The sequence below is a fragment of the Thamnophis elegans genome, chromosome 17, assembly GCF_009769535.1.
Source record: "Thamnophis elegans isolate rThaEle1 chromosome 17, rThaEle1.pri, whole genome shotgun sequence".
Lineage (NCBI taxonomy): Eukaryota > Metazoa > Chordata > Lepidosauria > Squamata > Colubridae > Thamnophis > Thamnophis elegans.
Genome location: NC_045557.1, coordinates 9,772,826 through 9,793,597, shown reverse-complemented (window position 1 = coordinate 9,793,597; position 20,772 = coordinate 9,772,826). Strand labels below are relative to the sequence as shown.

The 20,772-nt window shown below is 44.8% G+C and overlaps 1 protein-coding gene across 3 annotated transcripts in view; it reads right to left on the bottom strand.

Moving 5' to 3' along the window:
• Positions 1 to 20,191, bottom strand: part of RASGRP2 (RAS guanyl releasing protein 2) — a 38,789-nt gene extending 18,598 nt beyond the window's left edge. Inside the window, exons 1-8 of one of the 3 annotated variants that reach the window (XM_032234460.1) lie at positions 20,061 to 20,191; positions 19,033 to 19,183; positions 16,349 to 16,522; positions 9,608 to 9,724; positions 7,564 to 7,845; positions 6,496 to 6,573; positions 3,588 to 3,710; positions 2,521 to 2,636 (exon numbers count right to left, since the gene is read on the bottom strand). In XM_032234460.1, the coding sequence (XP_032090351.1) occupies positions 2,521 to 2,636; positions 3,588 to 3,710; positions 6,496 to 6,573; positions 7,564 to 7,845; positions 9,608 to 9,724; positions 16,349 to 16,522; positions 19,033 to 19,119 (977 nt within the window). In that variant the 5' untranslated portion in view covers positions 19,120 to 19,183; positions 20,061 to 20,191. Of the gene's footprint in view, positions 1 to 2,520; positions 2,637 to 3,587; positions 3,711 to 6,495; positions 6,574 to 7,563; positions 7,846 to 9,607; positions 9,725 to 16,348; positions 16,523 to 19,032; positions 19,184 to 20,056 lie in introns of all 3 variants that reach the window. The other 2 variants (XM_032234458.1, XM_032234459.1) reach the window with 2 other exon arrangements.
• Positions 20,192 to 20,772: the final 581 nt, after the last annotated feature.

Sequence of the window (20,772 nt, the reverse complement as noted above, 5' to 3'; positions counted from 1 at the left end):
CAGTTGAGATGCAAATTCGAAGGCCGAGTGCCTGGGTTCTCTCCCAAGAGATGGAGAGCATTGCCAGAACGCATTTTGGCTCTGGCATCCAAGCCTTTTAAACGGGACGCAACCTTCATCCTTGCCCTTTTCTTCCTCTCCCCCTTCCTTAGACACGCAGCAAATCCCTGGGACCGGCCGTTTGCCCACGCAGAAGGAGAAATAGATGCAGATAAAAAGAACTTCAAAATGCTCCTGAGTTTGATGCCGAAGGCGGTAATGCAATGAACCAAATTAAGGCCCTTTAAAAACACACTCTTAAATTCGCCCTTTTCCAGAATCAAACTAGGAGCATCTTTAAACGTCTTAAATGCAGCCTTTTTTGGAATCAAATTTGAAGCATTTTAAAACCATTAAATTCAAGTTTTTTATTTGAATAAAAAAAACTTGAGGGGAAACTCTCTTCAAAAAATCCACTTTTTTTAAAAAGTCAAACTAGCAGCATTTTAAAATACAGTTACTCCTCGACTTAACAACAGTTCATTCAGTGACCGTTCAAAGTTACAACGGCACTGGAAAAAAAGCGACTTCTGTTTTTCATAGTCACAAACTTTTTCGCAGCATCCCGATGATCCTGTGATCGAAACTCACATGGCTTGGCAAATGGTTCGTATATGTGACGGTTGCAGTGTCCTGGGGGGTCACGTAATCCCCTTTTGCGACCTTCTGACAAGCAAATCTGTGGGGAAGCCAGATTCACTCAACAACCGCGGTTACTGACTAATCAACTGCAGCGATTCACTTAACGACTGTGGCAAAAAAAATGTCATAGTAAGGGGCAAAACGTGACAAATTCTCCTTTAACAACATAAATTTTGGGTTGTAAGTCAAAGATTACCTGTATCCTAAATGCACCTTTCTTCGGGATCAGACTTGGAGCATTTTAAAACCTCTTAAGTTCATCTTTCTTTCGAATAAAACTTGGACTACTTTAACCTCTTAAATTCAAAAATAATGGATGGAAACCGACCAGGGAGAGATTCAACCTGGAAATAAGGAGGAATTTCCTGACAGTGAGAACAATCAACCCATGGAACAGACGTTGCCTTTGGAAGTTGTGGGAGCTTCATCCCTGGAGGCTTTCAAGAAGAGACTGGACTGCCATCGGTCAGAAATGGTGTAGGGTCTCTTGGTTGAGCAGGGGGTTGGACTAGATGACCTATAAAGCCCCTTCCAACTCTGTTAATCTGTCTGTCTACCTTTTTAAAGGTGCCTCCCCACCCCCATCTAATCATCACAACAGCTAATATAATGACAGTGGACCAATGTGTCCTTTATCAATTTCGATCAGTGATAAATCTCAGCTGTCCACTTTGCGTCTGATAAAACAAACATGGGCTGGCAGAGTTAAATATAGGTTAAACGCTATCATGACTATTAAAAATTGTATTTTTATTCAAGCGCGAATGTTTCCCATATCTGTAACACGTTACACAGCATGGCCAAAACAAATGCTTTGAAGGGGGCCTAAATTTTTACACTTATACTTAAATATTGCAAACTGGTTGAGGAACAAAAAAGGAAGAGGTTAGAAGCCAACTTTTAAAAAAAAAAACTTTTCTTTTTGTTGTTGTTTATTCTATTTTTTCTTTAGCATGGACAAACAGTAATTGATAATACAATGGAAATCTTGAAGTTACGTATTAAGCTTAAGACAGAAACCTTTACAGTATTTATAAATAATATAATTGGCAGTTGCTTATTAATACCACCTTTAGCTTTGGATGCAAAATTTAATATAAACATTTAAATAACCCTATTCTTATCAACACTGACACTTCTATTCAGTGAATAGAAGAGAATAGAATAGAATAAAATAGAATAGAATAGGTTTCAGAATAGAGTAGAATAGAATAGAACAGAATAGAATAGGTTTCAGAATAGAATAGAATAGAATTTTTATTATGGCCACAGACCAGAGTTATTAATATTAATATAAATGTTCTTTATCTTTAAAGAAAGATTATGTTATCTAAATAAGTTTGTCCCCGAATGCTGTCACTCTGCTAAACAAATAATTCCTCCAACACTGTCAAACTATTCACTAAGTCTGCATTACTATTATTATTAGTCCTCTCATCGTTCCTATCGCCCATCTCCTCCCACTTATGACTGCAGGACTGTAACTTCGTTGCTTGTATACTTACGATTTATATTGATATTGATTGTTTCCTGATTGCTTATTTGTACCCTATGACTATCATTAAGTGTTGTACCTTAGGATTCTTGTCTTTTTATGTACATTGAAAGCATCTGCACCAAAGACAAATTCCTTGTGTGTCCAATCACACTTGGCCAATAAAGAATTGAATTCTGTTCTATTTCTAATTCTATTCTATTCTATTCTATTCTATTTAAGACTTGTATCTTTAACTCACTAATATCACTAGGAGTTTGCTGAAATTAAATCACACAGAGATAATATAATGTACAAGAGTATGGGATTAAAGGTGGATAGACTGTGGGACTTTTAGCACTTACTGATTTTCATCCAGGTCTCCAAATTTGCAGAGATATGGAAAATTATTCCGGATGATCTGGAATTCTTCTTGGGAAATATTCCCGTCTCCGTCCACATCAAAGTTCCGGAAAACAGACTAAAAGAAAAGAAGGATTTGGGATGAAGCTGGAATTATATAGCTCCAAACTTTTTAAGACTTGTAGACACATGCTGAACAGTTGCAGGAGATGGATATGGCCAATCTAGAGAAGAGAGGAACTAGGGGGGACAGGATAGCAGTCTTCCAATATTTGAGGAGCTACCACAAAGAAGAGGGAGTCAACTTATTTTCACCAGAAGAAGCAATGGATGGAAACTAATCAAGGAGAGGAACAGCTTGCCTCCAGAAGTTGTGGGTACTCCATCACTGGAGGTTTTTAAGAAGAGACTGGACAGCCATTTGTCTGAAAGGATATAGGGGGTTGGACTGGATGGCCTCCAAGCTCCCTTCCCACCCTATTCTGATTGAAACTTATCAAAGAGAGAAGCAACTTAGAACTAAGGAAAAAGTTCCTGACAGTGAGAGCAATTAACTAGTGGAAGTTTGCCTTCAGAAGTTGTAAGCACTCGAACACTGGAAGTTTTTAAGCAGAGACTGGACATCCATTTGTCTGAAAGGGTATATAGGGTCTCCTGCTTGAGCAGGGGATTGGACTAGAAGACCTCCAAGGTCCCTTCCAACTCTGTCATTCTGTTATCTGTTAAGATATGAACTATCATACAACCCACTGTAGTGCTCTTGGACAAAAGTAGTTTCCTTTCCTTCCCTACGGCTACAAACTGGAGTGGTCCTATCTGTGGAATTCTGGAACTCAGCATCTTCATACACGGAAGGTATCCAGCTGAGGAAGGCTGAGCTGTGCAGAACTATTTAAAATAGAATTATCCAGCAGACAATTGTTCTGCAGAACTGACTCATATTTTCCAAGAATCTTACCGACGTGCTAATGGGCCGGGAAGATCTTGAGTGGATAATGCATGAAATACATCTGCAAATAGCACCCCACACAACACACAACTCCCTATTCCAGGTATCCTGGTTTCCTACCTCCACCATCTTCTCGATGTGTTTGCGCACAACTGCTTGGTCTGGCTTCGGTTTGGGCACCGAGGCCCACTCCTCAATCATAACAGGCTGGGGCGGCGGGCTAGAGAATGTGGGGCTGGAAGGCTGGAGCAGAGAAAATAGAAGGAACAAATCAGTTTTGCCAAAATTGACATTGATATTGAGTCTTTATTGATTAGCTCTTGGGCCATATCAAAGTGCAAAATAGGATATAAGGATTTAGTGTCACTGGAGGATTTTAGAAATAGCAAATGAAATGCCAGAATGTGGTTATGTATTAAATCTTGGTATATTTTATGATGAAGGACGTTTAAACAACTATAGTCAAATGAAAATGGAGGTATGATGACGGTAACATGTATAAATATCTGAGTTAAAACACTTGAGTTAATATGAATTATGCTTGATGGACTGTGGAAGAAATGCACAAACATATTTTGTAACCAACTGATACACTTTCTACAGTATGTAAGAAAGGAAGATTTTACGTGTTGTGTTTGTTTTGAAAATAAAAAATAAAAAAAAACTTTTTTAAAAAAGTGCAAAGTTCCAGAAAATAATCATTAAATAAAATTTGATATGTGATTTAAAACGAAATTTGATAAAATACAATTTAAAATGGAATTGAAATAAAGTACAATTTAAAATGGAATTGGAATAAAATACGATTTAAGATGGAATTGGGATAAAATATAGTCCAAAATGAAATTGGAATAGAATACAATAATTTAAGATAAAACATGATAACATTATATTTCAGTGTCACCCCTGCAATTTCATGCAGATCTCCACCGAACTTTTTTGTTTTAAGTACTGTAGTGTGTTAAATGTTATTTTTCCAGTTCTGGCCACACAGAAGGTAAGTTGTTTTGATATGGGGATCCCAATGGGTCCTTTCGTTTGGTATATAGACCAAGGTACTTGTCTCTCACCTCCTTATACAAGGACCAATCAAATAGGATGTGAACCAGGTGTTCTACCTCTGCTGCTCCACAAATGCAGAGACGCTCATTGTAGGGTATAGAATGGAATCTACCATATTTGACCATTGGGTCAAGCGGTTCGAATCTCGTGCGCATAAATCTCTCCCTAATTTGGTATTTTGGTATTTATTAATACTTATAGGCCGCCCTTTTCCCTGAGGGGACTCAGGGCGGCTTACATAAAATGAGGGGAGGGGGTATACAAACAATAAACACACACAATACATAAAAGTAAAATAATAAGCAACATTCATTCATCATTTGGGTGGGGGCAATTATCTTTGTCCCCAGGCCTGACGGGCTAGCCAGGTCTTGAGGGCTGTGCGGATGGCCTGGACGGTGGTGAGGGTACGAATCTCCACGGGGAGATCGTTCCAAAGGGTCGGAGCTACTACTGAGAAGGCTCTCCTCCTTGTAGTTGCCAGTCGGCACTGACTGGCAGATGGAACTCGGAGGAGGCCTAATCTATGTGATCTAATTGGTCGCAGGGAGGTAATTGGCAGGAGGCGGTCTCTCAAGTACGCAGACCCACTACCATGAAGGGCTTTATGAGTGACAAGTAGCACCTTGAAGCGCACCCGGAGATCAACAGGTAGCCAGCGCAGCTCGCGGAGGATAGGTGTTATGTGGGTGAACCGAGGTGCACCCACAATCACTCGCGCGGCTGCGTTCTGGACTAGCTGAAGTCGCCGGATGCTCTTCAAGGGCAGCCCCATGTAGAGCACATTGCAGTATTCCAGCCTAGAGGTCACAAGGGCCCGAGTGACTGTTGTGAGAGCCTCCCGGTTCAGGTAGGGTCGCAACTGGCGCACCAGGCGAACCTGGGCAAACGCCCCCCTGGTCACAGCCGTCAGATGATGGTCGAAAGTCAGCTGTGGGTCCAGGAGGACTCCCAAGTTGCGGACCCTCTCTGAGGGGTATAGAATTTGACCCCCCAGCCTAAGATGTTTTGGCAGTTGTAACTTCAAATAGTTGCCTACTTGAAAAGTACGCTTGCATTCACTCAGCCAGAATTGAAAAGAGGCGCCATGGAGCGACTCAACCATTACTTTAGTGACCATTCGAAATTACAACAAAAAGTGACATATGACAACCGTGTTTCCAATTTATGGCTGTTTATCTCCATGGCCAAGAGATCAAAATTTGGATGCTTGGCAACTCGCTCACATTTGTGATGGTTGCAGTGTTCCAGGATCACACGATCCCCTTTTGTGACTTTCTGATGGGTAAAGGCAAGGGGGAAGCCCCGATTCACTTAATGACTATGTTACTAATTTAATGCAAAGCGGACTGGTACCAACCCACCCCTGATGCACACACCGGGAATAGGCTCCAGAGAACCTGGCAAGGAGTCTCGGAGAGTCACGAACCAATTAAGCGAACTAATTGTCTCCTGCAAACTCCACTCCCCTTCTGCTCCTCTTTTATTTCCTCTGGGAGGGGCCATTCACCATCCATCTGTGGCTTTACTCCCAAGTCGACCCCTGTTCTTTAGCTGTTCTCTTCGTCTGGTAGCTCTGCGCACGCGCACACTGGGAACAGGCTCCAGCTGTTCTTCTGCCTCACTGATATCCGACTCCGAAGGCAGCTGATAACTGTCAGATGGCCCTGGCCCCCTCTCTGCCTCCGACACAGAGCCCGCCACGGAGCCTTCCCCAGACTCTGGGACTGGCCCAGGTTCCTCCCCAACCCGCCTCACTGCCCGAATCTGCTGATGGGCCACAACACATTGATGTGACCCCGCCTCCATCTTGACCTCCATCTATTTCCCCCATCCAGAGATGCTCAGCTTCCATTTTGCATTGGGACTCCTCTGAAATCACACCCCACCTCACAGGGCTGGTGTGTGGCTCAGCACCCACTGATCTGAAGACCCACATCCTAGTTTGCAAGACACCTGCACGTACCGTAGACTTGTTTCGGGGTTCGCGTTGCAAGGAGAGTTGATAAATCTCTTCTTCTGTTTGGTATTGATCCAGGGAGACCTACAGGAAAGATAATCGGTTGATCAATCAAATCTCCAGAAACCAGCAGAGAAACACACCGAAGTCAGAATAAGGAGCTACCAACGGATCCCTTCCTACTCCCTTCTCTCCAAAAGTGAGTATTTTTTGAAATTATATTTAAAAGTAGTTTCTCAACTTAATAACCCCAATTGAGCCCAATAATCTCGGTGGCTGAAACATTTGTTAAGTGAGTTCTGCCCCGTTTTACACCCTTTCTTAACAAGTTGTTAAGTGAATCACTGCAGCTGTTAAATTAATAAAATGCAGCTTTGCCACAAGTGTTAAGTGAATCCTTGCAATAAGTAAGTTAGCGACACGGTTGTTAAGTGATTCTGACTTCCCCATTGAGCTTTGCTTGCCAGAACGTCACAAAAGGGGATCACCTGACCTCTGGGACACTGCGACTGTCATAAATATGAGCCAGTTGCGAAGCAATCGCATTTTGATCAGGTGACTATGGGAATGCTGCAATGGTTTTAAGTGCAAGAAAAGGTCATGTCACTTTTTTCAGCGCCGTTGTAACTTTGAACAGTCACTAAATGAGCTGTTGTAAGTTGAGGACTACCTGTACAAAAAGAATATATGCTGAGGAGCTCCAGGTTCCCCTCGCACATATGTGCTAGCCTTTCCGGACTCTAGGGGGCGATGCTCATCTCTGTTTCAAAGCTGAAGAGCCAGCGCTGTCCGAAGACATCTTCGTGGTCATGTGGCCGGCATGACTCAACGCCGAAGGCGCCCGGAGCGCTATTCCCTTCCCACCAAAGGTGGTTCCTATTTTCCTACTTGCATTTTTACGTGATTTCGAACTGCTAGGTTGGCAGAAGCTGGGACAAGTAACGGGAGCTCACTCCATTACGCGGCACTAGGGATTCAAACTGCCGACCTTTCTGATCGACAAGCTCAGCTTCTTAGCTGCTGAGCCAGTGTGTTCCAAGGAGCTCCCGGAGGGTCTAAGCTGGAGGATCTTACCATGAGCAGGTTGAGGAGGTCGGGGTTCGCTTCAAACGGAGGACGGATGCTTTGTACCATGGCCAGGTCGCTGAGGATGCTAAACAGCTGCTGCATCTTATTGCCATTCAGGCGGGAGTGCGTCCGGTCCAGGCAGTCGGGAAGGGCCACATGGACGGCCACCAGGTCCTTGAGGTGGACTCCTAAGATGGGGAACTTGAACCCCACACACTCCGCAAAACACCTCCGGTAGCGGCTGTAGTTCCCGGCCGAGGAGAGCAACTCCAGCAGCGACTCCCAGACCTGAAATCAAGCAAGGGGGAAGCTGGTCTCTGTGAATGAAGCTTTAAGGAGGGCATTGCCTCTGAGGACTAGTCACTTGGATTGAAAACTGGTGAAGAAACAAGGCAAAAAACACCACAGCAGGTCCTTTTTTTTCCCCCATCCCTCCTTTGTTATATTAATTACTAGCTTTGCTATGAAACAGTGTGATCAGGCAATGCAGGAGAAATCTGGTTCACTCCGGTTCAATCCGTTGGCTCAGTGATGGTCGGTGATTGAAACATATAAGGGAATATCACTCCTGCCACCTTGAATCCGGAAGCAGTTCCATAGGTTGACATTTTGGTGAGGTACTGTAAGGAGCCCCCAGATTGCTCCTGAGTGAAGGAATGGAACGTCTGGTAGTTTGAACTGAAGTAACGGAATGTCAGGCAATTGGCTGTTGGAACAGAGTTCTTTTCAGGTGGGGAGGGGGAGTAGAACTCCTTAGCATCAGAACGTGTTAATTACTGTATAAGAAATATTAATGCTTTGGTGGTCATTTTGAAAAAAAATCCTTCCTTAGCTAGCACCTAGAAGCCAAGAGGAACATACATGTTGAATTTCATGTTTCTAGGCTTTACAGTTCTGGAGATTTCATGATGAGTGAGTGGTATTTGGCTTATATATATATATATATAGATAACAAATAGAAACCCCACAAATAGAATCAAGTTACTAGACCTCCTTAAAGCTCATTAATGAATTATTCTCCTGACAGAAAGGATAAAAGAAGTAACCGCCATCTTTACAAAGAGTTGCTTCTTTTTTTCCTCTGCGATTTCTTTCAAACCAGTGGTGGATAGTACTCTGTCTTTATATATCGGTTTTTAAATTGCTTTTTTAACTGGATTGCTCTTTATTTTAATAGTTGGGAGCTGACATGGTTCTGTAAGGAGCCCACTGCCCAAATGATCCAATTATTCCTCTTGGCCAGCATTCATTGCTGTATCAGAGCTAAGTTGGAAATGACCCTTGAGGTCATCTAGTCCAGCTCTCGCACAGTCTGGCAGGTAGCCCACTGTTGTGGCTTGCTAGCGGCCAGCAGAAGTGGTAGCAGAGTCGGACAGTGAGGAGGTTGGGGAGGACCATGGGTCAGTCCTGGAGTCTGGGGAAGGCTCTGATGAGGGCTCTACATCGGAGGCAGAGAGGGGGCCAGGCCATATCAGCTGCCTTCAGAGTCAGGCATCAGTGAGGCAGAAGAACAGCTGGAGCCTGTTCCTGATGTGCGCATGCACAGAACTCCCAGGAGAAGGGAACAGCTAAAGAACAGGGGTCAACTTGGAGGAAGGCCACAGGTGGATGGTGAATGGCCCCTCCCAGAGGAAACAAAAGAGGAACGAAAGGGGAGTGGATGTTGCAGAAGACAATTAGTTCACTTAATTTGTTTGTGACTCTCTGAAACTCCCGGCCAAGTTCTAAGGAGATCGGCCTGGCAGCTCTCCAAGCCAGATAAGGTCTGTGACTGTAAATCCCCCCTTGAAAGATTTGGCTGGATGTGAATGAGCAGAATTCACAATCAATTAATAAAAGGGTTTTTTGTCGGGATGAGGAGTTTGCTTCAGGCTCTTGGGAAGCCTCGCTCAGAACAGAGCATTTCGGGTGTCGTGAGAACCCACCCCTGGCAAGACGGGTCACCCCTTCTGACACCAGGCCAACATTCAGCCTTCTGGCATAGATCCCCCTTGTTGGGTCTCAGCATCTGGTTCTCCCCCTCTCCCTAGACACACATTTGTTCCTTTACCTTTGTCGTCTCTGGACTCACAAAGCTGTGTGTCTCCTTTAGGCGAGAGATGGAACTGTGGCCCAGCCCGCCGATCACGGCCATCAGGGTGTTGAAATTTTGGAGATGGAGAAGCCTCTGCAGAGGGGGGAAGAAGGGGGCAAGAGATTTTAGGGGGGGGACGACAGGGGAAAGCGATGCAATCGGTGGCAGTCTATCATACCCCACACCTTCCTTCGGCCTTCACTGTGGTCTCCCTTCCACTCGGCTCCTGCTCTGGGTTTAGGAGGTCTGCCGTGATCAGTTAACTGCTACCCTGAGCTGAGCTCTTGGAAAAGTAGAGTAGAGTAGAGTAGAGTAGAATTGGAGTTGGAATTGGAATTGGAATTGAAATTGAAATTGGAATTGAATTGGAACAGAACAGAATAGAATAGAGGAATGAAGGAATAGAATAGAATTAGAATAGAATTAGAATAGAATTAGAATAGAATTAGAATAGAATTAGAATAGAATAGAATAGAATAGAATTCTTTATTGGCCAAGTGTGATTGGACACACAAGGAATTTGTCTTCAGTGCAGAGGCTCTCAGTGTACATAAAGAAAAATAAAATACATTCATCAAGAATCATAAGATACAATACTTAGTGATAGTCATAAGATACTAAAAAAGCAATCAACATGAATCGTACTAGGAAACAAATAAAAACAATATAAATTGAAAGATACAAGCAACATGGTTATAGTCATAAGTGGGGAGAGAGAGGTACTAGGAAGGAAGAGAAGAAGAATAGGAATACAGTCTTAGTAAATAGTTTGACAGTGTTGTGGGGATTAGTTGTTAAGCAGAGTGATGGCATTCGGGGAAAAACTATCCTTGTGCCTAGTTGTTCTGGTGTGCAGTGCCCTATAGCAAAATTCCCTATAGGAAATACAGGTGGTCCTTGACTTACAACCACAATTGAGCCCAACCATTTATGTTGCTGAGTGAGACAGTTCTTAAGTGAGTTTTGCTCCCATTTTACGATCTTTCTTGCCACTGTCGTTAGGTGAATCACTGCAGATGTTAAGTTAACAACACAGTTGTTAAGTGAATCTGGCTTCCCCATTGTCGGAATGTCAGAAGAAGGGATCAAATGACCTCGGGACACCTCAACCGTCTTAAATACTTGCCAGTTTCCATGCGTGTGAATTTTGATTAGGCGACGGAGATGTTTCAACAGCCGTGGGAAAAATTATCCTAAGCCACTTTTTTCAGTGCTGTTGCAACTTTGAACAGTCACAGAAAAAATGGTTGTAAGTAGAGGACTACCTCTACTGTGTTCTCTTTTTTAAAAATCTACAATCATAGAATCGATGTTTATTAGCTTCCCGTCTCTCTTGCTGTTCAAAGAAAATCATTTTGGTAAAAACGGATGTTGCAAACTTTACACCATTCAGCATAAAGACAAACCAAATATTCTGGGGTGTTGTTTTTTTTAATGCACCACTGAATCTTACTGAGGGGCCAAGGAGCTTTTTAGAAAATAATGCAACTTGCAGCACTGTTGAACTAGTTCTGAGTTATTCTGGGCAGTTGAAATAACCCTAAACTAAGGACCAAATCTGCAGTGTTTCTCAACCATGGCTACTTTAAGAGCAGTGGACTTCAACTCCGAGGAGAGTTGATGTCCACAAGTCTTAAAAGTGGTCAAGAACGAGAAACTCTGGGTCAGAAAGAGGTTCAAGGTTCAAGGTTCAAGGTTCAAGGTTTATTACACTTGTATGCCGCCCTATTCCCAGAGGGACTCAGGGCGGCTAACAAACCGAAGGGGAAGGGAATAATACAGACAAAAAAGCAAAAAACCAAACAAAATACGGAAACAATTTAAAAGCAGTCAACAGCCACACAATTCGAGAGGGGGTGGGAACTCATCAGCCCCAGGCCTGTTGGAACAGCCAGGTTTTAACGGCTTTGCGGAAAGCCTGAAGGGTGGTGAGGGTCCGGATCTCCACGGAGAGATCGTTCCAGAGCTATCCATCTCTCCATCCATCCCCCATCCCTCCATTATTTATAGCAATAGCAATAGCAGTTAGACTTATATACCGCTTCATAGGGCTTTCAGCCCTCTCTAAGTGGTTTACAGAGTCAGCATATCGCCCCCACAGTCTGGGTCCTCATTTCACCCACCTCGGAAGGATGGAAGGCTGAGTCAACCTTGAGCCGGTGAGATTAGAACCGCTGAACTGCAGATAACAGTCAGCTGAAGTGGCCTGCAGTACTGCACCCTAACCACTGCGCCACCTTGGCTCTTATCTAGTATTTATGTATGTAGCATCTACCTATCCTATTATATATCTACCATTTATCTATCATCTATGTATCTATCATCTCTCTATCATCTCTCTATCTCTCTATTTGCTGCCTATCTTTCCATCCATCCATCATGTCTGCCTGCCTGCCTGCCTACCTATCATCTATCTATCATGTCTGTCTATCTATCAACCCATCCATTCATCTATTGTGTCTGTCTGTCTATCTATCTATCATTTATCATGTCTGTCTACCCACCAACCCACCCACCCACCCATCCATCCATCTAATCATCCCTCCATATCTATCTATCTATCTATCTATCTATCTATCTATCTATCTATCTATCTATCTATCCATCCATCCATCCATCCATCCATCCATCCATCTATCCATCTATCTATCTATCTACTATGTCTGTCTGTCTATCTATCTGTTTGTCTGTCTATCCACCCACCAACCCATCCATGTATTCATCGATCCATCCATCTAATCATCCATCCATAATCATCCATCATAATCATAAACATCCATCCATATCTGTCTGTCTCTGTCAGTCTGTCTGTCTGTCTGTCTGTCAGTCAGTCAGTCTGTCTGTCTGTCTGTCTGTCTGTCTATCTATCTATCTATCTATCTATCTATCTATCTATCTATCTATCTATCTATCTATCTATCTTTCCATCCTATCTCTCTCTATCATTATTTATCCATCTATTTATCTATCTTTGTCTTTCTGTCTGTCTCTCTATCTATCTATCTATCTATCTATCTATCTATCTATCTATCTATCTATCTATCATGTCTGTATGTCTATCTGTCTGTTTGTCTGTCTACCCATCCATCCATCCATCCATCCACACAAACACACACACACATTCACACAGCCCCTTGTATGCCACCCTTTCTCCTGATCTTACTAGACAACTTAATGCAGTTTTTCTCAAGCTTTTAGCGGTACTAAAATATGTGGTCTTTAATTCTCAGTATTCCCCAGCCAGCATACCGGTCTTAAAGTGGTTAAGGTTGAAAAACACTTGGCCAGAAAGAGTGAGAGCCATTTGGGGATTAGAAAAGAGAGAAGCCGAAGTGGAGACGTCACTGCTAAAATTATAACAAACTTGGAAAGCAAATACTTTAATTTATGTTTGCCAGGAAAAAAAATGAAAGAAGGGCTTGCAAGCTTGCAACAACAGATCCCGCTAGGTTCAGAAGCAGGGTGAGCAACCCATAATCATCAAAACACACACACACAAACACACCACAAACCATTTATGGTCCCCAGCCTATTTTTGCAGCAAACTACTGTGCCAAATGTTGATAGCAAAACATGAAGAGACGGTAGCAGCAGATCTTCTGTCTGTGTGTGTTTGTGTTTGTGCGTGTGTGTGCGTCTGTGTGTGTAGAAGATGATGTGTTTTAAGCTTCGGTCAAGTTAACTAATTATTCCTTTAAAACTAATAATTTCCTTAAAATTATTAATGTTAAAATTATTCCTTTCAGCTGCCTTGAAATTGACTTGGCAACTGGGCTGTCCTCACTGCAGGTCTTGAGAACCTAGTAAAAATAATAATAACGACAACAATAACACAAAGTCCCCAGCTAAAAATAAATGTCCCCCACCCCACCCTTTCTGTTTTAAAAGAGCTAGAGGAGCACAGCCCAAAATATGAAATCTGGGCACTTGTTCCTGGTCACTTAATCTAGTGATTTGGTATTTATTGGTTTCTACTATTTATATTCCAACTGGTGCCATCTCAAATGACAGGAAAATTTCTTTACCCCTGCCAAAAACCTGCTGCTAATCCATTTTTTTTTAATCAAGAACTCAAAGGTTACAGATACAGATTAACAGAGTTGGGAGGGACCTTGTAGGTCATCTAGTCCAAACCCCTGTCCAAGCAGGAGACACTACACCATTTCCGACAGACGGCAGTACAGTCTCTTCTTGAAAGCCTCCTGGGATGAAGCTCCCACAACCTCCGAAGGCAACTTCTGTTCCATGGCTTGATTGTTCTCCCTGTCAGGAAATTCCTCCTCATTTCCAGGTTGAATCTCTCCTTGATTCATTTCCATCCATTGTTCCTTCTCTGGCCTTCAAAGGTGCTTTGGAGAAGAAGCTTGACTGCCTTCCTCCTCTCTGTGGCAGCCCCTCAAATATTGGAAGATGCTCTCCTGTCTCCCTTGGTCCTTCTCTTCCCTAGACTAGCCAGGCCCAGTTCCTGCAACCATTCATTGTATGTTTTAGCCTCCAGTCCCCTCATCATCCTTGTTGCTCTTCTCTGCCCTCTTTCCAGAGTCTCAACCTCTTTTTTATAGTGCGGTGACAAAAACTGAATGCAGTACTCTAGGTATGGTCTTACTAAGAAAGGACCCAGGTTGCAGCTCCGGGAGCCGGCTTCCTACAACATGCTAAGATCATGGAAGGAGGATCATGCTACACACCCAAACTTATTTCAGCCTGATCAAGAGTCTTGTGTGAACCCAACCAGTCTCTGGCTCAAGTCAGGACCTTCTGTTAAAAAGGGCCCACAGATGAGACAGGAAACATTGTTCAAAAAGATGTTGTTTGCTCATTTTTGTATTCACCTTCCAAACAAGCTGGACTACCAGCCCCATCATTCCCAGCCAACCCAGTCCGAGAGAGGAATTCTGGGCTTGCAATCCAAGAGACATCCTGAACCAGTGGAGCAGCTTGCCTTCAGAAGTTGTGGGTGCCTTATCACTGGAGGTTTTTAAGAAGAGCCTGGAAATTCACTTGTCTGAAATGGTAGAGGGTCTCCTGCTTGAGCAGGGGGCTCGCTTTATAAATCCTTAGTAAGGCCACACCTGGGATATTCATCCAGTTTTGGTCACCACATTATTACCAAAAAGATGTTAAGATTTTGGAAAAAGTGCAGAGAAGAGCAACTAAGACGATTAAAGGACTGGAGGCTAAAACATAGGAAGAACAGTTGCAGGAACTGGGGATGTCTAGTTTAATGAAAAGAAGGACTAGGGGAGACATGATAGCAGTCTTCCAATATCTCAGGAGTTGCCACAAAGAAGAGGGAGTCAAGCTATTCTCCAAGGCACCTGAGGGCAGGACAAGAAGCAATGGGTGGAAACTAATCAAGGAGAGAAGCAACTTAGAACTAAGGAGAAATTTCCTGACAGTGAGAACAATTAATCAGTGGAACAGAAGTTGCCTCCAGAAGTTGTAAATGCTCCAACACTGGAAGTCTTTAAGAAGATGCTGGATAGCCATTTGTCTGAAACGGTATAGGGCTTCCTGCCTAGGCAGGGGGTTGGACTAGACCACCTCCAAGGTCCCTTCCAACTCTGCTATTGTATTGTATATATGAAGAACAGTTGCAGGATTTGGATTTTGCTAATCTCGAGAAAATAAGGAGTATGGGTGACATGATAGCAGCATTCCAGTATTTGAGGGGCTGCCCCAAAGAGGAGGGGGGTCAACTTATTTTTCAAAGCACCTGAAGGCAGGACAAGAAACAATGGATGGAAACTCATCCAGGAGAGAAGTAACTTGGGAGTCAAGGGGAAACTTCCTAACAGTGAGAACAATTAGCCGGTGGAACAGCTTGCCTCCAGAAGTTGTGGGTGCTCCATCACTGGAGGTTTTTAAGAAGAGACTGGCCAGTCACTGCCCTGAAATAGTACAGGGTCTCCTGCTTGAGCAGGGGGCTGGGACTAGAAGACCACCACGGTCCCCTCCAACTCTAATCTGATTGATTCAATGAATATAAGTCTGGGGGTGGCTGGAATACAACCTAAGAGCAGAGAATAATGTTTCTCGGCAACTTTCAGATAGATGCATGGACTTCAATTCCCAGAGTTCCTTACTGGAAAAAGTGACTTAGGACCGGTCTTCTCCCTTAGGATAGCAATAGCAATAGCAGTTAGACTTATATACCGCTTCATAGGGCTGTCATCCCTCTCTAAGCGGTTTACAGAGTCAGCATATTGCCCCCAACAACAATCCAGGTCCTCATTTCACCCACCTCGGAAGGATGGAAGGCTGAGTCAACCTTGAGCCGGTGAGATTTGAACAGCCGAACTGCAGATAACAGTCAGCTGAATTGGCTGCAGTACAGCACTCTAACCACTGCGCCACCTCTGCAGCATCCCCACGATCACATGATAAAAATTCAGGTGCTTGGCAACCTGGGATGTGTTTACGTTACAGTGTCCCAGGGTCACGCGATCACCATTTGCAACCTCCCCAAACGGCTTCCAACAAGTAAATTGTCAATGGGGAAAGCGATTCACTTAACTGGCCGTTTCATCTGCTTAATAACTGCAATGATTCGCTTAACCATTGTGACAAGGAAGGTCATCAAAGCGGCTGCGACTCACTTAACGGCCGCCTCCTTAAGCAACAGAAATCTTGGGCTCAACTGACTCCCTGCAGTGCAAAAAAAAAGGGGAAAAGACGGCGGCAGAAATCGCGTTGCAATGGTGTTGGAAATCTCACCTGGGCCACCATGACGAAACGGGTGATGACTTGGGCCCGCTGCTGAGCAGTGGGCTTGCTGAGCACCATCAGCTGAATCCACTGGGAGACGCTGTTGAAGAGAGTGATGAACCTCTCCAGGACCGGGTTGTCCACCGTGCACCCGTGCATCACAAAACTGTGATAATCCTGGAACTGATAATAGCAATAGCAATAGCAATAGTTAGACTTATATACCGCTTCATAGGGCTTTCAGCCCTCTCTAAGCGGTTTACAGAGTCAGCATATCGCCCCCAACAACAATCCAGGTCCTCATTTTATCCACCTCGGAAGGATGGAAGGCTGAGTCAACCCTGAGCCGGTGAGATTTGAACAGCCGAACTGCAGAACTGCAGTCAACTGAAGTAGCCTGCAGTGCTGCATTTAACCACTGCGCCACCTCGGCTCTAAAACGGGGAAGAGGGCTTTCATGGCTCATGAAAAGCAGTGGGAGGGTGGAGGGGGGGTCACAGTTGGAGGAAGGAGAAGTGCTGGAGATGTCTCCAAGGTTTGTGCTGTTCTCAGAGTGGCAAGTAGTTTAGTTTTACTTTATTGCCCGTCGTTACGACGAGATTAAATGTCACCTTCGGTGTACATTTATAATTATAAAAATAAAACACAAACACACATTGTTCAGGTTCTATACGATTGAAATTGAAAACCCCTGATATTGCATTAATATTGCACTATACCATAGAATTCAATATAGTTACTGCCCTGGGATTAAAGCTGTTTTTCAGCCCATTTCTCTTTGTTTTTATTATCCTGTACCGAGGCCCAGATGGTAATAGTTTTTTTAAAAAAAGGTTGCCCAGGATGAGATGGATCTTTAAGGATGTTTTGAACTCTCGGAAGGAAGCGGGAGCTATAGAGCTCTTCCAAAGAGGGGAGGGGGCAACCCATGATCCTCTGGGCCATGACTTCGACCCTCTGGAGCGCTGTCCTATCTGCCCCTGTGCAATTGGCAAACCAAACACAGGGGCAGTTAGTTAAAATACTCTCTATGGTCCAGCGGTAGAAGGTCACCAGCAGTTTTCCATTTAGTTGTTGTTTTCTGAGAAGTCTCAGGTAATATCATCCCTGCTGGGCCCTTTTGACCAGTGCTGCAATGTGAGTGCCCAGGTCAGCTCCCCTTTTATGACGATACCCAGAAACTTAAAACTGGCCACTTGCTCCTCTCGGTCTCCATTGATAAGCAAGGGCTGGATGTCTGATCTATTCCTTCTATAGTCCACTATAATCTCCTTGGTCTTATTGGGGTTAAGGACCAAGTTATGATCTCCACACCATGAAAGCAAACTTTCCATCTCGATAAGCAGACTCATAGCAATAGCAGTTAGACTTATATACCGCTTCATAGGGCTTTCAGCCCTCTCTAAGCGGTTTACAGAGTCAGCATATCGCCCCCACAGTCTGGGCCCTCATTTCACCCACCTCGGAAGGATGGAAGGCTGAGTCAACCCTGAACCGGTGAGATTAGAACCGCTGAACTGCAGATAACAGTCAGCTGAAGTGGCCTGCAGTACTGCACCCTAACCACTGCGCCACTCATCCCCCCCCCTGCCCGAAGAGGAGTCCTACCACTATTGTATCATCTGCAAATTTAGTCATAGTACTACTAGTGGGAACACAGTCATGTGCATAAAGAGTATAGAGTAAGGGACTCAACATGCAACCCTGTGGTGTACGAGTGTTAAGGGTAAGGGCTGAAGAGATAAGATTACCTAATCTGACCCTCTGAGAGCATCCAGACAGGAAATCCAAAGGCAGACTGAGTAAAAGTACATGTAATCCTGGACTTGCAACAGGTCATTTAGTACTCGCTCAAAGTTACAGTGGGACAGAAAAAGTGACTAATGACCGTAAGGTTTTTCACAGTTACAGCTGTTGCAGCATCCCCATGAATCATCAAAATTCGGATGCTTGGTAACCAGTTCATATTTATGATGGTTGCACTGTCCCCGGGGGTGGTGGTGGTCATGTGATCCCCTTTTGCAACCTTCTGACAAGCAAAGCTGCTGGGGAAGCCAGATTCACTTGACAACCATGTGACTGAATCAGGGGTGGGATTCAACCAGTTCGGACTGGTTCGGGGCGAACCGGATGTTAATTTTATATCCGGTTCGCTGAACCGGTACTTGCAAAGGACTGGCTGGCTTCGCCCACCCCTCCCCTCCCAGGAGTCTCCACGCAGCCCGTTTTGGATGCCAGGTAAGTCCAGGGCCCGCACGGAGGCTCTGGGAGGGCAAAAAACAGGCCTCCCGGAAGTCCGGTGGGCCTCTGGAGCCCGGGGGAGGCTGTTTTCCTCCTCCCGGAGCCTGGGGAGGGCAAAAACACACACGCCGTAGTGCAGGAGGCCGAGTAGGCCACGCCCACCATAGCTACGCCCACCCAGCAACTGGGCAGAGAATCTGTTACTGAATTTTTTGAATCCCATCCCTGGACTGAATTAACAACTGCAAAGATTCTCATAACAACTTTGGCAAGAAAGGTAATAAAACGGGGCAAGGCTCACTCAACTGTAGTCATACGTCAAAGGGCTACCTGCATTTTCTAAGGCTACTGCTCTACTGGACCTCTTAAAGTAGGACCGGGAGCCTCAGTCAGAGCCTTCCTGGCTAGGGATGATGGGAGCTGAAGCCCTCCTCTCCCACCCATCCACTCACCAGGATTTTGCTGAAGGAGCGGTATTCAAGGTGGGTGAGATGTTCTGCCAGCTCTCCTGACTCCAGGTGGTCAAACAGCAGTGACATCTTGCGCTTCTTCTGTGCCACAGGGTGACGTTGGGTCACTTGTCTCTTCCACTTGTATGTCGGGCTGGATGGATGGAAGCCCAAAAGACAAAAACACCCTGAATTCAACAACTCAAAAAGGAAACAAAAACCCAGAATAATAACCAAGAATGTCAGCCATATTAGCTTACCTGAAGCATCCCTTACCTTAACATCTGCTAGAGTCCAAGCCAACTGAATAGGTTTTTGCTCAACCTGCTTAAGTTACTTACAGAATTAACCTACTTCCTGAGTTTGTACAATGTCTTAAATCGTCAACTCTCCAACTGGGACGGGGTCCCCCAACATATCCACCTTCCCCTTCTTCTCTGCGCTCTCTCTCTCTCTCTCTCTCTTTCTCTCTCTCTCTCTCCTCTCTCTCTCTCTCTCTCTCTCTCTGGGAGGGACTGTGCAAGGAACAACTCTGGCACAGAGATCTGGATTTATGGACAGATCTTCACACTCCTGAAGTGAATCTAACAACCGAACAAACAAATTGTTTCCTGCAAAAGCCCTTTCGCTCCTCTTTTATTTTCTACGGGAGGGGCCATTCACCGTTCATCTGTGACTTTGTTCCCAAGTCGACCCTGATTTCTGAGCTGTTCTTTTCTTCTGGCAGCTCTGCGCATGCGCACACTGGGAACAGGCTCCAGCTGTTCCTCTGCCTCACTGCTGTCTAGCTCCGTAGGCACCTGATCACTGACAGACGGCCTCGGCCCCATCTCTACCTCTGATGCAGAGCCCTCGTCCGAGCCTTCCCCAACCTCCAGGACTGGCCCATGCTCCTCCCCAACCTCCTCCCTGTCCGACTCTGTTGCCAGCTCTGCTGGCTGCTGGCAGGCCAGAAGTTGTCCTAAACAAACTGGAAGTGTTGCGGGAGGATCAGAAGGAGACGCACAATTCCGGTCCTGCCGTTTACCTACACGCTCTCGATATCGATCAGGTTGCTGTGTCGTCGGCTCCCTTCCCGTCCAAGAAGTTCCTTCAACTCCTTGATCTGCTCGGCCAGTTCTGGGTTGAGGTCAAACTCTGCAGGGAAGGCTGAGACCCAGTACCTGTCAGGACGAATAGGGAAGACTTAATACTCCCCACACACAAAGTGAGGACTTTCTAGGAAAATGATTTTCTCTCCCCACCCAAAAAAAATGCATCCTGGATCTTCAGATGAGTTGGATTGTCTTCTCTCAAACATCTCAAGCGCTGGCCAAATTCTGTCTTGCTGGAGGTTTCCAAACCTACATTCATTGATGTACAAACCCCAATATGGCACCCAGGGCCCTCCAGGATTAGAATAATAGAATTGGAAGGGATCTTGGAAGTCTTCTAGTCCAACCTCCTGCTTGAGCAAGAGACCCTATATACCATTCCAGAGTAATGGCGGTCCAGTATCCACACCTCTAGAAGTTGTGGAGAACCCACAACCTCTGGAGGCAAGTCATTCCTCTGGTTGATTGCTCTCACTGTCAGGAAAGAGCCGAGGTGGCGTAGTGGTTAAATGCAGCACTGCAGGCTACTTCAGCTGACTGCAGTTCAGCAGTTCGGCTGTTCAAATCTCACCGGCTCAGGGTTGACTCAGCCTTCCATCCTTCCGAGGTGGGTAAAATGAGGACCTGGATTGTTGTTGGGGCAAAATGC